A 20,479-nucleotide genomic window follows, 5' to 3' on the forward strand; every position below is an offset into this window, starting at 1 on the left:
TTCTTGGTTTTTTCATCCTTTTGATTTTTTTTAACTAGAAGTTTCAGAGATCAACTGTACAGAGTTGCCCTACTAATAGATGTGTTTTGTCAGGCAATATATATGTGTATTTGATATGAGACAGTTCTAAGGTTCAGGTAGTTTAATGCAGGTATGTAGATATCTCACAAATGTTCAAATGTTAACAGTGATTCTTGGTTTATATTATGATTTAAGCAACTAGTTTTATGCATAAGAGTACAGTGAAGTTATAAGAGGACTCACCAAGTGTTACAGTCCACCATCATGGTCTCTTCATCCTTGAAGCTACGACCACCGTGGTAACATGGGCAGTCACTGGGAGTAACACAGTTAGCACCGTCCCACACTGTCATGTTGTTACACTCACAGCCAGCAATACACTTTCCCTAAACACAATAAAAGGTAAAAGGAATATTTAGTGTCTAGCTAATGCACAGTAGTAATCACATTAGTTTCAAACATGCTTTAGCATTAAGTGCCAAAATTGGTGCTGAGAACTGAAACAGATAATACAAAAAAATGGAAGTTCTGCTGCAGTACCATGGTCACAAGCCAGGAGGCCCAAAAATCAAATTTGATCTTTGTCTTCCCAAGACCTACCCACATACCAAATATCATTGTAATCCATGCAGCAGTTCTTCAGTTATATTGACTACAAAATGCAGAAACACACACACACACACACACACACACACACACACACACACACACACACACACACACACACACACACACACACACACACACACACACACACACAGAAAGACAATCCAAAAACTATACCCCCACTTTTCAACTTGCTGTTCAGAATATACAGTCATTTATTTGTTGACTCACCCTTGGGCAGCTGAGGTACGGCATGTGCATGTTGCCACAGGTGCGGGGACAGTTGCTCTTGCAGCTTGTCCACTCCATGTGAGCTGGGCACTCCTCCTCTTGTGGGCACTCGTTGTCAGTGCAGATCCACTGACCCTTATGGCACTCACTGTGAAAATATGATGCCTTGTTGCAGCATTTCTCTTTTGAATATCTTTACGTTATTATGAGCACTGCTAGATAGACATTCTTCCTTTCTGAATTAAGTACAATTCTAAAGTTTAAATTCTTAATCCACCTTACTTGGCAATGCATATCTCAATAAGAAGCATTTGCAAAAATAAAACAAAGACACAAGTCCTTAAATGGTCTACAACCAAAGGCTGACAAGGATGTAAGACAGCTTTTATTTAATAAGATTTCATATGACACATGTACAATAATGCTTTCAGTTTGTCATTGCAAGAGTTTGCAATTATATGGCAATAGTACAACAAATTTGACCTGGCCCAAAGGACCAACTTACCAGATGTTGCACTCCTGCATGACAGTGTCGCCAGCCTTGAAAGCCTGTCCCTGGTACAGACAGACACACTGCTCCACGGGGACACAGTGGCCGTCATAGTCCAGCACCAGGTCATCAGGACACATGCAGCCCTCCACACAGTGCTCCTCACAGTCATGGTTCTGGGCCAGGGCACCGCAGGAGGTGCGGCAAGCCTTACCACAGGACTTGTAGACAAGGGAACCGGTACACTGCAGCTCTGTGGAGTGTAGAAGTACACACTGAGTCTTTAGTGTCCACCCAACAGACTTGAAGAGAATGGTAACAGTACACAGGGGGTCACTTCAGACAGGATTCTTTAAGTTTGAGGAAAATTATCTAACTTAAGGCACAACAAGTGGCCACATACAAAGTCCAGGTTGTACTTATTCAGAGATGGTCACATAAGTACATCAATACCATCTCAGAGAAAAAGCTATCAAGCCAAAATGGAAAACTGGAGAAATATCAGGGGCTTTTCTTGTGACATGTATTACTATGTAAAGCATGTCTAAATCGGTCAATGAGGGCAACATATAGTTACCAATTTGCCTGTGCTAAAAACTTCAAGTGTATTTCAAGGTAAGATGTAAAGACACAATCATATGATACCAGCACTTAGAAGTCATCATCTTGTGACAACTTTTTTGCATGTGAAATTAAATGAAAAAAACTATGAAAAATCTATTAAACATTGTACCCACAATTTTACCAACCATAATACTTACTTACTTACTTATATAGGTGCGCAAATAAAAGTGTCTTAAGCTCACCACACTCAGTGACTTGGCTTCTCCAGTCCAGCACGATTCCTTGCTTGGCACACATGTGTGCGTAGTCAGCCAGAGCATCACACAGCGGGCTGATACCTGAGTTCACCTCAGTGGCACACACGTCGTACATGCAGTTGTCGTAGTAGGACTTGAAGTTCACAGCCTCGTGACACTCTGTGGAATAGAAAGGTTTGTGAGTGTTGTAAGCAAAAGATTCAGGTAAAACATGACCATCACTTTCTGATGAATAAATAAGACAACTGCATAATCAATTTTGTGGCAGAAGTTCAACTGGTGGCAGCCTCACTGTTGAGATCCAAATTAGTTGGTAACTGGGAGACCCGTAACCTCTGTGCTACTAGGCACTACAGGGTGAATGACAGCAGTTGTAGTAGACAAAATATTGGTAAACAAAATGGCTTTATTCCTGAGGAAAAACTAAGCAAGTGTGAATGAAAAGCTAAAATGATACAGTAAAGATGGCAAATAATACAATTGCTAAACAACTTAAGAGTCCTTTAATCAACTTCCTACACATTCAAGTATTAAAACAGCAAAAAGGAACTGTGGCACTTACGCCTGAAGGGTTCTTTCTTCAGGATCTCACACTTTTCCATTGCAGTGGACCTGCGCTGAGTGTACATGTCACAGGGATGGGACTCCTCTTGCATGGAGATGTCAGGACACAGATCTTCAACCTATAACATGATGACATGTGTTAAGACTCTATCAAACCATGACAAGAACTACAGTATGATGGCATGATGATGGCTCTGCAAATGATGATAGCTGTCCATTGTAGTCAATGTAGTTCTGAACTGACAGTTTTTCAGTCACTGAAAGTCATTATAAATTATTGTAATACTAAATGATGCTTAGTTTCTGTGAAGATTTGGTGTTGAAATGTTTTCAACTTGCTTTTTGAATGAGGAGCAACTTAGTCATAGAGTCTTTAAAGTAGTCAAACCCAACTTGTGTAGAATATAGCCAACACTTATAGGTATTTGAATCGGAACAGTCTAGTAATTGTCTCTTGCTATAATGTCTGATGCACGCTTTGTGTATGTTTCCTATGTCTCTACCAAATGTAATGCTATGCTTCACAAGTTGACATACTTGCAATTATCCTTCATGCACGGACTTGCAAATAAAATTTATCTATCTTAAGTTTTGGCTATGCGTTGTCAACGATTTTATGTATAATTAAATAGGCGCTTTAGTTTTGTGATATCTTTTGTTAATTTTGTTTCTTATTTGTTTTTAGCTTGCCGTTTTATGTATCTGTTTGGCGTGCTTTGTGAAAGTTTGTAATGAATACTGTTCCCAGGGCTAAGCCTTTGTAATAGCCTTTGGCTAGTTTAGGGTAGCCCTGGCTGTACTTTTTACAGTCAAATAAACCAAATCAAATCAAAATCTATGAAGGATGGTATACATTGTGTTGCTGGTAAAGAAATTAAATTGAATTAAGTTAATGGTGTCAATTATCTTACCTTCCACTTGTTGGCAAAGGCGACGTGATGTGACTCAATGTCCTTGCTCAGCGTGTAGAAGTCATCAAACTGCTGGTTGTTGAAGTTACCGCACAGACCCACCATGGTACCCATAAGGTCGGGGGTCGCCACCACGTAAAGCCTGTTGCTGCCGTCCCACAGGATCTTCAGTCCGTTGTCAAGGGTCACCTGAAGAAAGGGAGATGAACGGAAGTTAGAATATGAACAACTGCACACAGTACTAAGCTTAGTACTTAGTGTTTGGGTCAGACAATGGAAGAAGACAGAGTGATTTGGTCGAAAATTACTACTGAACACCAACTACTGAACACCAATTTGTAAGGTGTAATCTATTATATATGCTACTGTTGTTTGTACATTTTGTCTTTTGTATATTTTTTCCCATTGTTTGAGTGTGCTCTTTTGTACTTTTAATTTTAAGACTGCGTAATTCAGCCTGTTTACTTGAAAGAAGGTAACATCGGCTGCAATGCTGTTTTAATTTCTGTATGTGTCAATTCCTGAATAAACCATTCATATAAAATTCTGGTGAGTCAAATATTTCAGTTGGAGAACAGCTTCTTTCTCATAAAGAACTGCACTTTATTACCTCTATGAAAATGGACGTACAATGTGTATTTGTTGGTGTGTTTGTTTGTTGGTTGGTTGGTTGGTGTGTGCCTGCAGTTATGTGAGAATTGCAGAATGACATGATATACTGCAAGGCCGAAATGGTGTTATAGGGTACTTGGAGAATTGGAAGTCTGGTTTGGCTCTTATAGCCTAATAAGATGAAAGTATGACAGCCTCTGGACTGAAGAAGGAGAAAAAAAAGACAAGAAACCCAATGACATTTAATATTGCCCTTCTCCTGTAGAGAAAAGACGCATAAAAATGTAAGTAAAAGTAGTATTCAAAATTTGCATTGGTTTGTTTGTTTGTTTGTTTGTTGCTGAATTTTGTGGCTGAATAATTGTTGCCAAACTACTAATGTCAACCCAATGCAGAAAAGATGGGCAGATTTGAAAACAATAAATGATTTACCTTCTGGAAAAGTGAAGACACTCTCTCAACGTAGAATCCTGGGGCGGCATAAGGCAGAGAAGTGATCTCATACCCTCCATTCAGCATCAGGGAGTGGCCTGTGGTCATCTTCAGAGTGGAACCCTGGACACAAACAATTGATCAATGATTAGTATCTTGAAAATTTCCATATCTTTTGAATAAAGTAGTTAAGTGGAGAAAAAATTTAAGAAGAATGTCCTTCTTGACTGCCATCAAAATTTAAACTATTATTTCAGTTTACAAAATAATTCAATTTTTAACACACCAAAATGTATTCTAAACATGACAGTAATATATATTGTTGCTAACATCCCAAACATGACATGGTGATTGAAATTTATACTAAATTTGAATCGTGATTTCATTGATACATTTAATATATGTTGTCAAGTATTCTAAACATGACAGTAATATATAATGTTCCTAATATCCCAAACATGACACAGTGAAATTTACGAATCTTTCTGTTAAAACAAAGACTAATTGCCTTAATGATCTCCACATCAACCATACCTGAGTCTTGACGAGCACAGAGCGGTAGCAGAAGCCGGAGTTGCAGTCATGGTTCTCCACGATGACGTTGTAGGTCTCGCTGAGGCGCATGTCAGGGTTGCTCATCAGCAGGGTGTAGCTGCAGTCACCAGCAAAGTCGTACTGCTTCCCGTCAAAGGTGGTGTAATGGCGGTATCCAGTGGTGGAGCACACGGCTATCAGAAATTAACAACATTCGCAATTATGATCAGTCATAAAATTGTTGGAAGTCCTCATAAACTGGCAATTGTAGCACTTTGGCATTTAATTCTAAACTGTATGATTGGGAGAAAGATAAAATTATTTGAAGATACAAGAAATCAGTGCATAAGTACATTAACATGTAGACAGTAAAATACATTTTGTACATGCATCTGGGGATGACTGCCCATCTGCATACCTGCTATGTTGCTGGCCCCTTGCTTCCCCTATCCCTTATCAGGCAGATATAGGGTTCTTAGCTACTCTTCTGCACTGTTCAATCTGAGTCCCATGTGCTCCCTTATATCTGACATGGTGACTATCATTATCACAATACGCCATGATCTCACCTTCACACTGTTCCTCGGTACACCTCCACTTTCCGTTCAGACAGTAGCACTGGTTGCAGTCCTGCTGGATGCGCGATCCCGGGGCGTACTCCGTACCGCGGAACTGACAGGGGCACTCCTCCCTGGGGATGCACTGGTTATTGTGCAGGAACGTCCCGCTGGGGCAGTGACAGCCGTCCACGCAGTGGTGGTCCACACAGTCGTAGGTGTGGGAGTAGCAGGTCTGTGGGCAGGAGCTACCGCAGGGGTCGTACACCATGCCATTCTGACAGGTCATACCTGTGAGGGGACAGAGTCGTTTTAACAATTCATTGCAATTTTAAGAGACTTTTTCACATAGAATGACTGGTATGCCCCAGACAAAAATCTTTCTGTTAAACTTGATAACAGATAGAGAAGAAGACATATGTCAGCACAACAGTAAGGAGGTTTAACTTGATAAGGAATACAGAAGAGGAGATATCTCACCACAGCAGTCTGGAGGTTAGATTTGATAACAGATACAGATGAAGAGATATCTAACCACAGCAGTCTGATGGTTAAACTTTATATCAGACAGAAAGGAGGAGATATCTAACCACAACAGCCTAAAGGTTAAACTTTTTTAAATAGATGTCACCACAACAGTAAGGAGGTTAAACTTGATGACAGATATGGAAGAAGAAATAACTTACCACAGCGGTCTTGAGGTTAAACTTTATAAGAGATACAGAAGAAGAGATATCTCACTACGACAGTCAAGAGGTTCAACTTAATGCATATACAGTAGATATCTCACCACACCAGTCTGGAGGTTAAGTCTATTAACAGAAACAGAAGATGAGATGTCTCATCACAACGGTAAGGTGGTTAACTTCATAACAGATACAGAAGAAGAGATAACAGTCTGAAGGTTAAACGTTATAATAGATACAGATGGATATCTTACCACAGCGGTCGGGAGCCCTCCAGGCGATGCTGATACCCTGACGTGTGCACTCACGGAAGTAAGCCTCCATGGAGTCACACTCCAACGCAGTACGGTTAGAAGCACCAAAGCAGATGTCCTCCTTACAAGCCTCGAAGTACGGGTTCGGATCCACCATCTGGATAAATAGATGCCAAAAAGGGTCATGTTTCCATATCTACATTTGTATAGGATTTGACAGGATTCAGTATGATGTAGACATCAAGTCTTTTTGAGTGCAGTCAGAGTTCTCTGTGAGAAAATACATCATATAAATCACTTTGCATCTTGCTTTATCTGTATGTAGTACTTTGCTTTTTACATTCTCTGCTTCTATTTGCAAGGGAAATCTTAATTCATAAATCACTGGTTCTAAAACAATTAAGTGTGAGAGTAAATTACCTGGTCTGTATAGACAATATGTGATGTTACTTATCATTTTGTTTTGATAGAAATACAAAAGCATAGTTTAAGTTAATTTTTAAGTCTTGCCATTTCTTGCTTTTATCATAATACAATTATGAACATGCAAAGTGATCAAAAAGTAAACAAAACACTCATCTAGCATGCAAAATGAGTTAGTGCACTTTTAACTGTAGACTTACCTCAGTGCAGGCCGTGTTCATGAGATAACTACAGCCGTTGATGGCAGAGATGGAACGTGCGTACCTCTCTTCTGTGTTAGACTGGCAGTAGGTGTCAGTGGAGGCATCTGGGCAAGAGTCTGTGAGGAAGACAACACCAATTAAAAGTTAGGACTAGTATTAGTAAGAATATACAGAGCCATCTAATAATGGTGGTTTGACTTTTTTGTGTATTCTTATAGAATTATGTTGTTTATCGCATCATGGCAGTGGGAAAGAAGAGATGGAAATATCTATCTTTGTCAATTAGGAAAGGAGGATCTAAGGTAAGGTAATTAGAAACTATCTAAGGTTTATCTAACAGTTCAAAACTGAACAAGAAGGGAGTGAGTTTGAGTGATATCTTTTATCATTATCATTATCATGATGGAAGACCTTTATTGTACATTCATGCCTCTAGGGGCTAAGTAGAGGTCATGAATCTTATGACTTAACAAACATATAACAAAAATGTATACAGAAAAGTATAGACAACAATACACAACTTAAACATACACAGTAGACAAAGGTTTATCAAACTAATCAGTAATACAGTATCAGACATAAAACCAGTCAAAGGCTAGCACACTGAATTGTGTTTTACTTGAGTAATTTTAGATAAGTGTTAACTTTTATAAGTTTAAAAGTAGAATAAGATCAAGGGAAAGACATTCTGACCAGAGAAACTGTCCGGCATCTTCCAGCTGTTGGCAAACTGTGCAAGTGAGTATGCCACGTTGTCATGGATGTCGGTGAAGTCATCAGAGGGGTCGCGATTCCAACGTCCGCACAGACCGCAGGTCTTATCGAACAATGGTTCAGACACCCAGACAAAGATGGCTTCTTCTCCGTCCCACTCAATCTTGAAACCGAGACCGCTTCGGAGCATTACGAATCCCGCAACCTAAGAAAGTATATGTTAAAGGGTGTGAATAGTTGAATACATGGGGGAGTGAAGGATGGATGCCAACACAAGAGATGTTCTTCTCAATATGCTTCTCAATTATAGCCCTCTAAATATGAGCAATCACAGAAACATAGTGGTAGGCAAAAACAAGTGGTAGGCAAAAGATTTATTCACATGTCAATTAGTAAGTTGATCTGCTAATTCAGGTATCAGTTAATAATCTAATCTAATCTAAGTTGTTATATACTTAGGAAGAAGATCCCAATTCTACATCACTGTTTGGTCCTTGATGATTCACCTGTCAAAATTAACACCCAACCTTAAACCAGTATACCGATGTTTTTGAACAAAGCAAAACAGTGAAAGTGTATGCAAGGTCAATGGCATTTTGTTCTATGAATAACAGTTTTCTGGGTTAAATACAACGTTCAAAACATTGCTTTCAATAAGGCTAGATCTATAAAAAAGATGCCTTCAATAACTACTGACCTTCTCGATGACGGTTCCAAACATGTTAGTGGGAATCTTGACCTTGTCCTCGCCGTGATACACCGATGGCCCCTCAGCGTCATTACGCATGACCAGCATCTCCTGTCCCAGGAACACGGTCACGCTTCGCTGACACTTGGTCGCAGGGCGGCACTGGCGGTCATTGTGTACGTGGATGCTGTACAGGTATGGACAGTTGTATGAGTTATCTGGGTCTAGGTTTAATGCCCTACAATTACAATCCTACATAAGTAGGACATTTCATATCCAAACACAGATGGAAGAAGGAGGGAAGGAAGGAGGGAAGGAGGGAAGGAGGGAAGGAAGGACGGAAGGACGGACCGAAGGAAGGAAGGAAGGAAGGAACAAACTATGGAACATGAAGCCAAAGATGAAGGAATGAAGGAAGAAATGAAGGAATGAACAAACAAACAAACAAACAACATATTTCAACTCCCTGTATGTTTTATGTTTAGGTACCTTTAGTGCCTTGACAATATAGTTATCAAAAATCTCAAATTCAACCCAGGGCACAGTGGCAGGGCAAGAGACAGAAACTTTATCAAGGCTGTCAGAAGACAAGTTAATGATATGGGATTCCAAGGAAACCTACCTGAAAGTGAGGTCAAAGCAGTCCTTTGCCAGCACATAGGAACAGGTACCCTTGAAGTTGAAGATGCGCCCGTCGAATGTGCGGAAATGGTGCTGTCCCCAGGTTGTACACATGCCAGCCTGTGCCGAGATGTAGGCTGGAGGGACGTGTCATAGCAGGGAAATTACTTTACAGTACTGTCAAAGTGTGATATCCTAACATATGTTGGGAAGGAAAATTGTGATGTTTTCTCATCATCAAGCTTTTCTTACATGCAGCCATCGGGATCCCATTGCTCAGTAGCTAAACATATAATTATATACATATGACAATAGCTAGTAAATAATACTTTTGATGGCATCAGCACACTAATCATCATGTATGACTTCATATCACAGCCTAAAAACTCATCACATCATTCTAACATCTGCTTGGAGATTAGAGCATATGACAGTGGTGGCATCAGCACACTAATCAACATGTATGATATCATACCACTGAATAAAAACTCATCACATCATCCTTACATCTGCTTGGAGATTAGAGCAAATGACAATAGCTAGACTGTATATATTGCTGGCATCAGAGTCAACAATATCATACCACTAATCAAATCAAATCTCATGACAACAACGTCAGATATCATCTTGGATCTGAAAAATTATTTCATCTATTTCTGATGGATCGAATGTCCCTGATCTATCCAAGGAGGTTTGATCTATCCAAGAAGGTATGTCTATCTATCTATCTATCTAAACCTCCTTGATCTATCTATGATGACATGTTTTATACATGGCAACAATCATTGTTTATAATCGTTATAATGTTATTGTACTCACTCCTGTGCCTAACACCGGCGACCATTGGAGCCATGCTCTTGCCGGGAGTGATCGCGGGCAGCATCTCGGCTGTGGGAGAGTGGATCTAACGTTAGATGCATGTCTTCAACTGCGAGACGTCTTAAAGGTTCTATTGTCTTCCCCCAGTTTGAGGAAGCGTGGTAAGAGATAGCGTAGCGGGAATGCTGATCGACTCTGCACTGTCACTTCCGGTTTCTTATATTTTCGCGGGAGATTTTGGAAGAGTCCACTACTCGGCCGGGAAAAGAAACTTCGCCATTACTGGAAGATCTCCAGACTATTTGCCACTCAAAACCATAATATTATGGCACAAAATATCTTTATTATGCCGATCATTGGCCAAAAATAATTTTTATATCATGGTTTTACAAATTTAAAATGTTTAAGTGATCACCCTTTCTTCTGTAGTGCACTCACCCTGCCCATGATCCTTTGCTCCCATGAGAATTATCAACAAAGTTCCGACAAACTGTGTTAACAACGCAAATTCGTCTTCCAATGCCACCAACGAAGAAGTCAACAGTAACAAGAGTACCTCTAGCTCTTAGTATTTTCAATATCACAAACTACACGTACTTGCTAATAGCCTTCGGGCATGTATTTGCAGATAAACGATTGTTACAATAGGCAGAAGTAAAAGTATGGATAGATTTATCAATCAAAATCATGTTGTTGTTTTTAACTCACGGATACACTCCGGGAAACCACCAGCTGGCGACCACTGTCCTGACTTTGAGTCACAGACGTAGGACTGGGAGATGGGCGTGGCGAACTGGTAGCCCTTGCGGCAGGTCGGGTAGCACATCTGCTTGTCGTTGGTGACGTTACACGACAGCATACCATTCACCGGGGGGTCCGGTGTGGTGCACTCCACTTTACCAGCTGGAACGGGAAACGGGTTATCTTTATATAATGGACGTCCCCGTTTCTGTATCTATGTACATGACTTAAGAGACACCAACAACGATATCGAGGAACTGAGTGAGGCCATGGCTGGTGTGGTCCTCGGTGGTGCAGCAACTTATCCCGTCCACCCCGGGGGTCGACCGATGATGATGTTTCCTTATTTAGTACCTTCGTGAAAAACTGAGGTATAGTTTTTACTCTGTTTGTTCGCGCGCGTGCGTGCGTGCGTGTCTAGGGGAATATCATAAGAACAGCTGGCCGGGATTGCGATTGTACTTGGTAAGGTGGGTAGGTGTTATGTTGTGAACCCGACGGCCAGGGTGGATTTTGGTCTCCTTGCGGTTGACCTTGGTACTGCAGCAGGAGTTCCTGTTTTGTATCTTTGGTCCTGGACATGTTGTTGTATTGGATTTCTTGACTAATGGTTCCTTTCCGCTAGACGGCGCTCGTTGACCAACCGCACAGCGACCAAAATAGGATTTGTGCAATCTTGATTTCATAACTGGGATATCATGCAAGAGGTAAAAGTATGATTCAAAAGACAACAAAACACACAAGACGTAGAATTTAAAAGGTCCATTCTATTTCTGTGAAATTCTGCTGAATTCGCTGAGCTATCTGTCAATTCTTTCTTTGTTATCTCAGTACTTTGTGTTATTTTCTGGCCTTAAGTTAGTTGATTTATGTACTTATCTTAAAAATAAGTTGTAAAACTTCAGTGAAGCGCCACTCTGTCCTTGTTTTATTATGTTGAATAACAAAAGAAAACAAAAAATTGCCGCTCAGCGGTCACGGCTTGAGAACGGTACTGCTGAAATACAGAAATGACAAACAGATGGCGCATCTCATCATATCTTCAACTTTCTATATCTAAATGCGAATGTTTGATTTGCACAAATGTGATAATTGCAACCTTTCTGGACGCGAGAAGAACTCATTACATATTTTGTGTCAAACGCCCATGCTATTGAGCCAGACTTGCGCTGGCATTATTCGAGATTAGTAGTATCAAATAGCAAGCAGAAATAAATGCACTTATCGTCAAATAAATAACCGTGGGAAAATCATGTCCGTTTTCCCGTCATCATACGATGGTCTTTTCTTATGACATTCAAAACGGACCTAAAGTGTTTTCTGCTGTTGGCGGTTTCCCCAAGTTTTTATACGTTCGTTAACAAGCCAGTGTAAATATTCCGCCACGCAAGTGCAGTTGAATTCTTATTAGCTTGTCTACAAGTCCAAGTGTTTTGTTTTTTTTTCAGATCAACTGGTTCTGAAATATTCTTCTATGCATATGGTTCTGAGTAGATGTGCTGGTGCATTCGTTTTGAAATCGCACCGTATTTGACACTGCGCATGCGTCATATCAGACATGTACAGAATATATGATACCATAGCACTTCGCAACACTTCTTAGAAAACCAGGGGATACCAATATCATTTCCGGTGCCTTGTTGTAAACCATGGCGCTTTCATGTATTGATATGTATAGCTGTTACTGCAGATGATATTGAAGATGCCATGCCAAAATTCTATCTACTCTGGTGATATGGATTTGTTTTTCACATAGCTGACAGAAATGAAATCAACTCCAAGAGAAATTTAATCAATTCCCCCGGAATTGAGTTGTTTCTGCAGCCACCATCTCCAAAAGAGCGGTGACGTTTGAGAAAATCAAATCGCCACGCATTTGCACAAGATGAGAGAAACTGAAAGTAGGACACGTTTTGCTGAGAGCTAGTCGTCGGGCACGTTTTGTGGAAAGTACTGCACGAGTTCCCGACAAAGTACGAGTAAAGCCCCTATCTCACAGGGCCCGCGGCACGTTGGCGACCTCGCTACGATCGGGCGATTTGACAAAGCGCTCAACGAATTTCATCGATAAAAAACGAATCTTTTTACGCTTTGTGTGTTTTGTTGTCTTTATAGTCATAGTTGTATGTTTTGCATGATATTCTTGTTATAAAGTCAACTGTTACACAAATCCTGTTTAGGACGCAGCGACGTCGCCAACGTGCCGCGGGGGGTCAGTGAGATAGGAGCTACATACGAGTTTAGGACCTACCTACTACATGCCAGGGTTACATACGAGTAGATTTACAACTTTGAAAAACATTGTTTTATAAACTTCCCGTGCATCACCCACCATCTATGCACAGTTTAGATATGCAGGAGAGCAACATGCTGGAGGATGCATATCTTTTTAGACACTTTTTTCAGGGTGCTGGACATATGTGACGTGGCAGAATCATTTTAGTAGATGTTACATGTAAGCTGAGGTCTAAGCAGAGTAGTGATTCAAGTACACCGGCTCCTCTTCTTCTTTTTCTGTCGAACTCGACACATAGTACTTGAGACGAATGCTTTTTCGGTAACGTTAGCTGAAAGTGCAATGCGGCTTCGCCACGTGGATCGCTTTTTATAGCCAAGCACACCGGGTCACCCCTCCTCTTCTCCATAAATATGTTGGGTTCTTTTACGCGCAGAGGTTGGGCGCTCAGAAACTTGAAAAACACACTTGAAGAATAAGTGTGGGGTTGCGAAATCAGGATTTGGTGGATTAAGATATTGATTTATACATTTGATGTCTCCGTCTCGAGTGTTTCGATTACACTTGAAGTACTTGAGTGTTGCCACTTGGACCGTAAGCACTCTTTTGGAAGCGCCACCTGCTGACTCTTGAGTCAAGTACACTATTCTGTGACGTTCATGAAATGAATCCGCAATATCAGATAACACATGTGAAACGTGACACTGCGCGCGTTGCTATACGCCGTTCTCCATCTACCACTAGACTTCTAGAGGTGTACGACTGTTGAATCATCAAAGTTGGAGTACAGTTTGTGTGAGTCACAGTGTGACTTGATTTTATGATCTGAATGATGCGCTATGTAAAAGTTTGACGATATAAAAGACAACAACACAACATACAAAATGTACAAAGATTTTTTTATCTATGAAATTCGTTAAGCGAACTTTCAAAGTTTTGGTTGCTCATGACTCAACGGTCACAGTAATAAGTGCACTATACAAAACAGATATGAAATTAAAATGGTATCATATTTTTAAAGTGTCGACAGAAATCTCAAGCTGTCTTCGTTCATCTACAAGGAGGACATTGAGTATGAAGACGTTGCTATTGGTGTATTTCATAAGTAAGCCGTACTTACCGATGCATGGTGGGAATGAACTTCCCAGCAACCCTGGCGACCACTTGCCGCTGGCGAACTCGCACACGTACGTGCTGCCCACGGAGTGTCTGTGGGGGGAAGGAAACAACATCATCAGCCTATATTGTCTTGTTTGTGTGTTCATCTAACAAGCGAAAGGTAATGTGTGAGCTAACATTTACAGCAACTGTTTATTCTTATGATCATACTGTTGATATATGGTAATCGGTATCAGAGTACCAGCACACCTAGCCTCCGTTGCAGACTCGAGCTCCTTCCTGCTGTTTTCTTTTTCAAGTTAAAGTTTTATTATTACATTTTTTTTCAAGTAACATGTAGTAGTAAATAAGAAAACGGTAACTTGAAAAAGAAGGAGTCTGGAACGGAGGCTACAACACACCTACGTTTTCACGAGAAAAAGATCGACGTGTTTTAATCGCCCCAATTCTAAGTTAAAATGAGACAATTCTTTTCTTTTTTTTCACATTTCAAGAAATTTTCCCCGCAAACTATGGGTAATCGCCCTAGCAGCCTACATGTGGCTTAACTATCTTTCTCTTGTTTGATATCTCAAGAAAACAACTAAAAGTTTAAGTCCGTTTTTTGTTTGCATAAATCTACCGCAGTGCAATCTGGTCCATTCATAATCCTTGCTTTCGTAACTAGAATTTTCTAGAAATCTTGGTCGATATGTTTGTCAAAATGTTTCAATTGGAATGATCCGTATCCATGACAACCACCAAAGTTTACCCTTTTTATTATCTAAAAAATCCTTTGTGTTGACGAGAGTTTTCAGATCAATATCAGAAGTACTCTCAATTTGCTTTCATAATGTCCTCCAATTCCCCTTGAGTAAACGGCTATTGTTATAAAATCATTCTTTTGGTTCCACCCTAGTGGACCAAGTTCCGTGATGGCTTGGTTCAATGGTTCTCCATTGCCCACCAGCAAGACTAAGTTGTTTGGAGATGGCACTTTGTTGTAGCCGACACGTGTATACGGCTAGCGCGCGCGCGACCGTCTAATTTACATAAACGGATTGAGGTTCCCTGTGGCTAGCCTCCTGTGATCATACGTATTAGGATTCTTTAACAAGTGATCAATGAAAATAGATGGGTTATACAAGACTTGGGAGTTGAGACGTTACGAAACTACGTCATACATGTTATGAAATCAGAGTATGTCCTATTACGCAAGTCGAATATTCTTACGCAACATACAGATAGTCGGGTGAATCTTTTGTATGTTTTATTATGGTATCATAAAGACATAAAAAGCGTCGTTGTAACCACATATTAACATAGCCCCAAATCAGACTTCTTGCATAGACTTTTTGGGTGAAACTTCTCAGTGGATAAGAAAAATAAGTTCGCGTACGTAAGAAAACTATGTTGAAGAAATGTCAGTGTTCTGATGTGTACGCACCTGAACCCTGCCTCACAGTTGATGGTGCACATCTTGTACCCGTTGGCACTGTCACAATGCACGTTACCGTGGTCAGGGTCCACCGGGGTGTCGCAGGGGAAGTTAATCCCTGAGGAAAAAGGAATTTTAAATTTAACACTATACGGTAAACATTGTCATCTGCCAAGACAAGAAAAGAATAGCATTTTCTCTAGATATGATTGCTCAGGACGACTCTGTCACAATTAACTTGATGTTCATCCCGGGTTATATACAGACACCATGTACATGCCATATTTGATGTACATGCCAATGCGTAAATCTGTAAATCTGTTAAGTGAGTGAGTGCGTGAGTGCGTGAGTGCGTGAGTGAGTGAGTGAGTGAGTGAGTGAGTGAGTGCGTAAATTAGTCAGACATACAGACAGACAGACAGACAGACAAACAGACAGCCAGTCATTTTGACTAAGACAGTGATACACTCAGACAGACATTCAGACAGACATTCAGACAGAAGGACAGACAGGCAGTCATTCAGACAGACAGACAGACAGACAGACAGACAGACAGTCAGTCAGTCAGTCAGTCAGTCAGTCAGTCAAAAGTAATGTTTTGATGTAAATCTTACTCTTGAGAAGGATAGTAAGGATTACACATGACGTGTGACAATGGTGTGATGCAATTATCAAGTGGTTGTAGATATCAGACCTTTTTACACCATAAGTGCATTGTGAGTCTCCCAAAAGGAGTTCAAATATATGTAAAACGACTCGACGTCAGATCCCAAAGGCACGGATACTTACTCTGTTCACACTGTGCCCCGGTAAACTCCGGTGGGCATGCGCACACGTTGGGCGCCACGCATGTCCCTCCATTGGCGCAGCCAGAGTAGCAAGTCGCTGTGAAGAGAAGTTTCAGAAATAAGAACTTTTTTTATATGTACGTGTGCACATGGCAGGACTACATTAGCCTACTACTTTTGAGTTGTGGTTGTGACTTCAAGCATGGGAAATTGTTCTAACTAGAGAATAGGTACTTACGGACGCAGTTAGGGAACTCGTCGGCAGGGCTCCAGACGCCCACGTCATTGACGCAGGAGTACTGGACGCTCTCCAGGTTCGAGTCGAACTGGTACCCGTCCTTGCAGTTGGCTACGCACGTTCTGGGGAGGACAGAAAATCACCGTCAGGCAACCTAAGTCTTTCATGAAGTTCACATTGATAGCTTTCTTGTTACACCGGTACCCCCCCCCCCCCATACACACAAATACGTACACATCATCCATCTGAAGTGCAGCCAGTAGGTACCCATCTGAGTAATGAGGCTGTTGTAGTGCCTTTTAATTCAAATTTTATTGCAAATACATGGCCGAGGGACAATTTCAAGTACAAACAACACATATAATAATGATAAGTATAACGATATTAAGGGCTACATCCAATGTTATGTTACATTCTAAAATCTACATGTGCTCCACATGTTTATAACTTATAATTAGAACCAGTAGTATTGATTAATGACATGTTGAACTCAACATGTTGATTTTCTATTCATATTCTTCTACGTAGGTTACTTTATTTGTATCTTTATGTACAGTTGGTAGAAACGCTTCTGAAAGTCGCTGTACTTTTGTTGTGACGATAAAGATTTTTTTACAGCACAAGACGAACATTTCAACTAGATGACGGCACACCGTAGACGCGACGCACTTCAAGATATGCCTCTAGCTCGTGGGCACTCATTACAGGTTTTCCTAAATCCTATGGGTCCACTAAGCCTCTCCCCAATCATTTCTCTTACACAATTTCAGTTCTAGTTCTAATCTATAATTACTTTGAGCTCAAGCACCAATTCTTCTTGGCTTTGTACGTATCGGAGTGTAAAATGATCAAAGGCTTGGCTTCCTTCTTCATATTACGGTTCACATGAGTATCACGAGAATAATCTGCAAATCATAAAGACTCAACTAATTCATAATTAGCATGGATGGTTACTCGAGATATGTGCCTATTGAAGACGTCTACTTGGCAGGAAACGCTTTCAAGATGAGTACTTTGAAGAAGCGTCTGAGATTTGAGAGAGACTCTTGGGAAAAGAGAGGTCACACTTCGTCTAGACGTTATATAAGTCTACATGTTACAACATGTCACTAAAAACTTGTCCCGCTAGTTATAGAAGAGCTCTGTAATACGCGCACACATATGGCATGGAACCAAGTCTTGTTAGCTTTAATCCGATTTCAATGGTGCGGAATAGTGACCTTTGGAAGCGGACTAAAGATAAGTAGGCCGGGTTCCAGGCTTACAGCTCTTTACAGTTTATTCTAACACAGGAATGCCCATTTCGTTTTAGAAATTGCGAGATATCTTACATTGTTCTTACGTTTCACCCTAAACATTTCGTGTCACAATGTCACTAGCTGTACATTTTGTGTCATAGAAGAGAAGAAGAACTTTATTAACTTATACACAACTATTACTAATGTCCCACCATAAATTCTATACAAACAACCTAATTTATGAAAGTAGAGAGACAGTACATTTTACTTGATATTCCAAAATAGCATGTTGGTAACAGTATGCTGCGTCAGGAACGTATAACACTGTCTCGTTTTTGCAAAGAGATGTAAATGAACTGGCCTACATTGGTAGATATATAGATGACGGTATTGGTACTTACATGGTATCTTCAGTCAGATGACATTGAACCCTCCCATTCTTTGGCACGGCGGGATTCTTGCACTTGTTGTTGGCTGATGAAAATATTCATAATTTCAATACGCAGGGAAACTTCAACCTTCATGCACAAGTGGTTATGTTGTATAGACATGAAGAGTAACGATATCTACATTTAATTGATGTTCATTTCAGTTTTTCACTAGAAGGTACATCATCAAGAATCTAATTGGACGAAACCAAGAAGACGACAAAACTTACCGCCAAAGTAGGGCAGTGATGGATCATAGGTCATGTCATCTGTTAGAAAGACGAGAAAACAACACGGAAGTTATACATTATTGGCATAGAGTGCAGAAGATTCAGAAAAAAACTTGATGCTCTGATATAAGTATCGTTTGCGACTAAAGACGTAGCTCATTTGAATATTTTATGCATATATTTACAGTCAGCTTAGAGTTGATGCGTTAACGTTGAAAGTACGCAAAATTTCAGTCCGTTTCTAAAGTGTTAAAATGTATGCAATGACTTACCATAACTGAGGTATTTGTTCATAGCCGCATTACTGAAACAATGGAATGAAACAAAAGTCAGTGTCCGGACTTATGTCCGGTTTCTCATTGTACGTGAAGCGTTTCTGTACAAGGTTTTCTATGGGTAAGTACAGGCGGGGCAGGTTCTTATAAAACAAATGCGTGACCAGACAAGGCTGAAGTCTTTTTGTTAAGATGTGAGCGAATCCGACTTTTGATCGCCAACAGTACATGGCTGGTGAAATTTGAGGCAACGAGGACAGATCAAAATGTCGGATGTTAGACAAACAATAATCGAAATTCTAGCAAATAATCTTCGTACAGGACAGCGTGATTGCGCAACTTTTCTTTAAAGTCACTTCATTAGACATCCAGCTATTATAGAAACTTTTCTCTAGTCCCTTATACAGTTCTCTGACGGTTTTTCTAGAAAATTTGAAGGATTGCGCTCAGTCCGTCGGTCACGTTGGTATGACAAAAAAAGACATTGACATTGACGAATTCCTTCAAAATGTTGTAAAGACTATGATCATCTTCCTTTTTGACATTTGTAATTACTTCTCATGAAAACAACTTAGTTTTCTAACTGCAGAACTCTTTTCTCGTTTTTTTTTTTTTTTTTGGAATCACTTCATTAGACATCCAGCGATTATAGAAACATTTTTTTGAGTCTCTGGCGGTTTTTAGTAAATTCAGAATTGCGCTCGGTCCGGATCCGTCGGTCACATTGGTATGACAAAGACATACATTGACATTGACGAATCCCTTCAAAATGTTGACAAAGGACTATGATCATCTTCCTTTTTGACATTACTTCTCATAAAAACAACTTAGTTTTCTAACTGCAGTACTCATTACTCATCTAGTTGTTAGCAGGAAGATTCTTCTACTAGTTTTGACAAAAGAAACTATACATCAACTTACGTGGTTGAAAACGCCACCAGCACGGCTAGAAATATAGCGAGCTCGGCACTTTGTCGTGCCATTCTCACTTTTGGCTTTCTTCCTGTTTACCCCGCTAAATTGCCCACAGGATAAGATAGGCTTCGATGGAGGAAAGAGGGGCAAAGATAAATCCACAGTAGTAGTCCAAACTAAACTGTGGTCCCTGTGGGACTGAGGAATCGGGGGCTGGGGTCCCCTTTTTATACCCCTTGCAAAAGGCACACTTCTAGATACGGAACTCATCAAAGCAAACAAAAGAGACATCCTGGTTCAATACCACTTCAAGTGTTGAGACAATTCATATTTTTGCTGACGGTTGTATAACAGAGTAAACACTTGACAAGACCTCTTTATCATCGAGAGTCTCCACAGTGGACATGATACTTATGGAGAGAAGGTATTGTTGGACTCTTCAGTACATCAGAATGTTGCCGTTCAGTTAAGGAGTAAAGTAGGTCTAGAGCACTGTGCGCTTAGTGGCGTGGTTGAGAAAAAATCGACCACACGAGAGTCCTTACAGCTACTTATGTATTGTGAAATGAGTGCTACTTGGTTTCACGTCACTGGTGGCGGTTTTTGTTGAAGAATGAAGTTGGTTATATTGAAGACTCTACAGCAATCACAAGTACTGTTGAGAGGC

General features: G+C 40.4%; 1 protein-coding gene and 1 long non-coding RNA gene across 2 annotated transcripts in view; both read right to left on the reverse strand.

Annotated features, from left to right (window-relative positions):
* Nucleotides 1-16,842, reverse strand: part of LOC136447208 (uncharacterized) — a 47,135-nt gene extending 30,293 nt beyond the window's left edge. The window contains exons 1-20 of the mRNA XM_066445924.1: nt 16,727-16,842; nt 16,490-16,585; nt 15,710-15,818; nt 14,285-14,373; nt 10,896-11,090; nt 10,188-10,256; nt 9,370-9,505; nt 8,757-8,934; nt 8,039-8,264; nt 7,343-7,461; nt 6,720-6,876; nt 5,792-6,070; nt 5,223-5,416; nt 4,689-4,811; nt 3,645-3,833; nt 2,732-2,852; nt 2,155-2,328; nt 1,364-1,601; nt 859-1,006; nt 265-407 (exon numbers count right to left, since the gene is read on the reverse strand). Coding sequence (XP_066302021.1) covers nt 265-407; nt 859-1,006; nt 1,364-1,601; nt 2,155-2,328; nt 2,732-2,852; nt 3,645-3,833; nt 4,689-4,811; nt 5,223-5,416; nt 5,792-6,070; nt 6,720-6,876; nt 7,343-7,461; nt 8,039-8,264; nt 8,757-8,934; nt 9,370-9,505; nt 10,188-10,256; nt 10,896-11,090; nt 14,285-14,373; nt 15,710-15,741 — 2,810 coding nt within the window. The 5' untranslated portion in view covers nt 15,742-15,818; nt 16,490-16,585; nt 16,727-16,842. The remainder of the gene's footprint in view (nt 1-264; nt 408-858; nt 1,007-1,363; nt 1,602-2,154; nt 2,329-2,731; nt 2,853-3,644; nt 3,834-4,688; nt 4,812-5,222; nt 5,417-5,791; nt 6,071-6,719; nt 6,877-7,342; nt 7,462-8,038; nt 8,265-8,756; nt 8,935-9,369; nt 9,506-10,187; nt 10,257-10,895; nt 11,091-14,284; nt 14,374-15,709; nt 15,819-16,489; nt 16,586-16,726) is intronic.
* A 1,523-nt stretch (nt 16,843-18,365) lies between these two features.
* LOC136446969 (uncharacterized) lies at nt 18,366-19,988 on the reverse strand. The gene is made up of 4 exons (XR_010757683.1): nt 19,819-19,988; nt 18,895-18,926; nt 18,623-18,661; nt 18,366-18,438 (listed from the first exon to the last, which is right to left on the reverse strand). It is a non-coding gene; the product is annotated as an uncharacterized lncRNA (long non-coding RNA).
* Between the last annotated feature and the right edge of the window lie 491 nt (nt 19,989-20,479).

This window comes from Branchiostoma lanceolatum, chromosome 13, assembly GCF_035083965.1.
Source record: "Branchiostoma lanceolatum isolate klBraLanc5 chromosome 13, klBraLanc5.hap2, whole genome shotgun sequence".
NCBI classification, from domain to species: domain Eukaryota; kingdom Metazoa; phylum Chordata; class Leptocardii; order Amphioxiformes; family Branchiostomatidae; genus Branchiostoma; species Branchiostoma lanceolatum.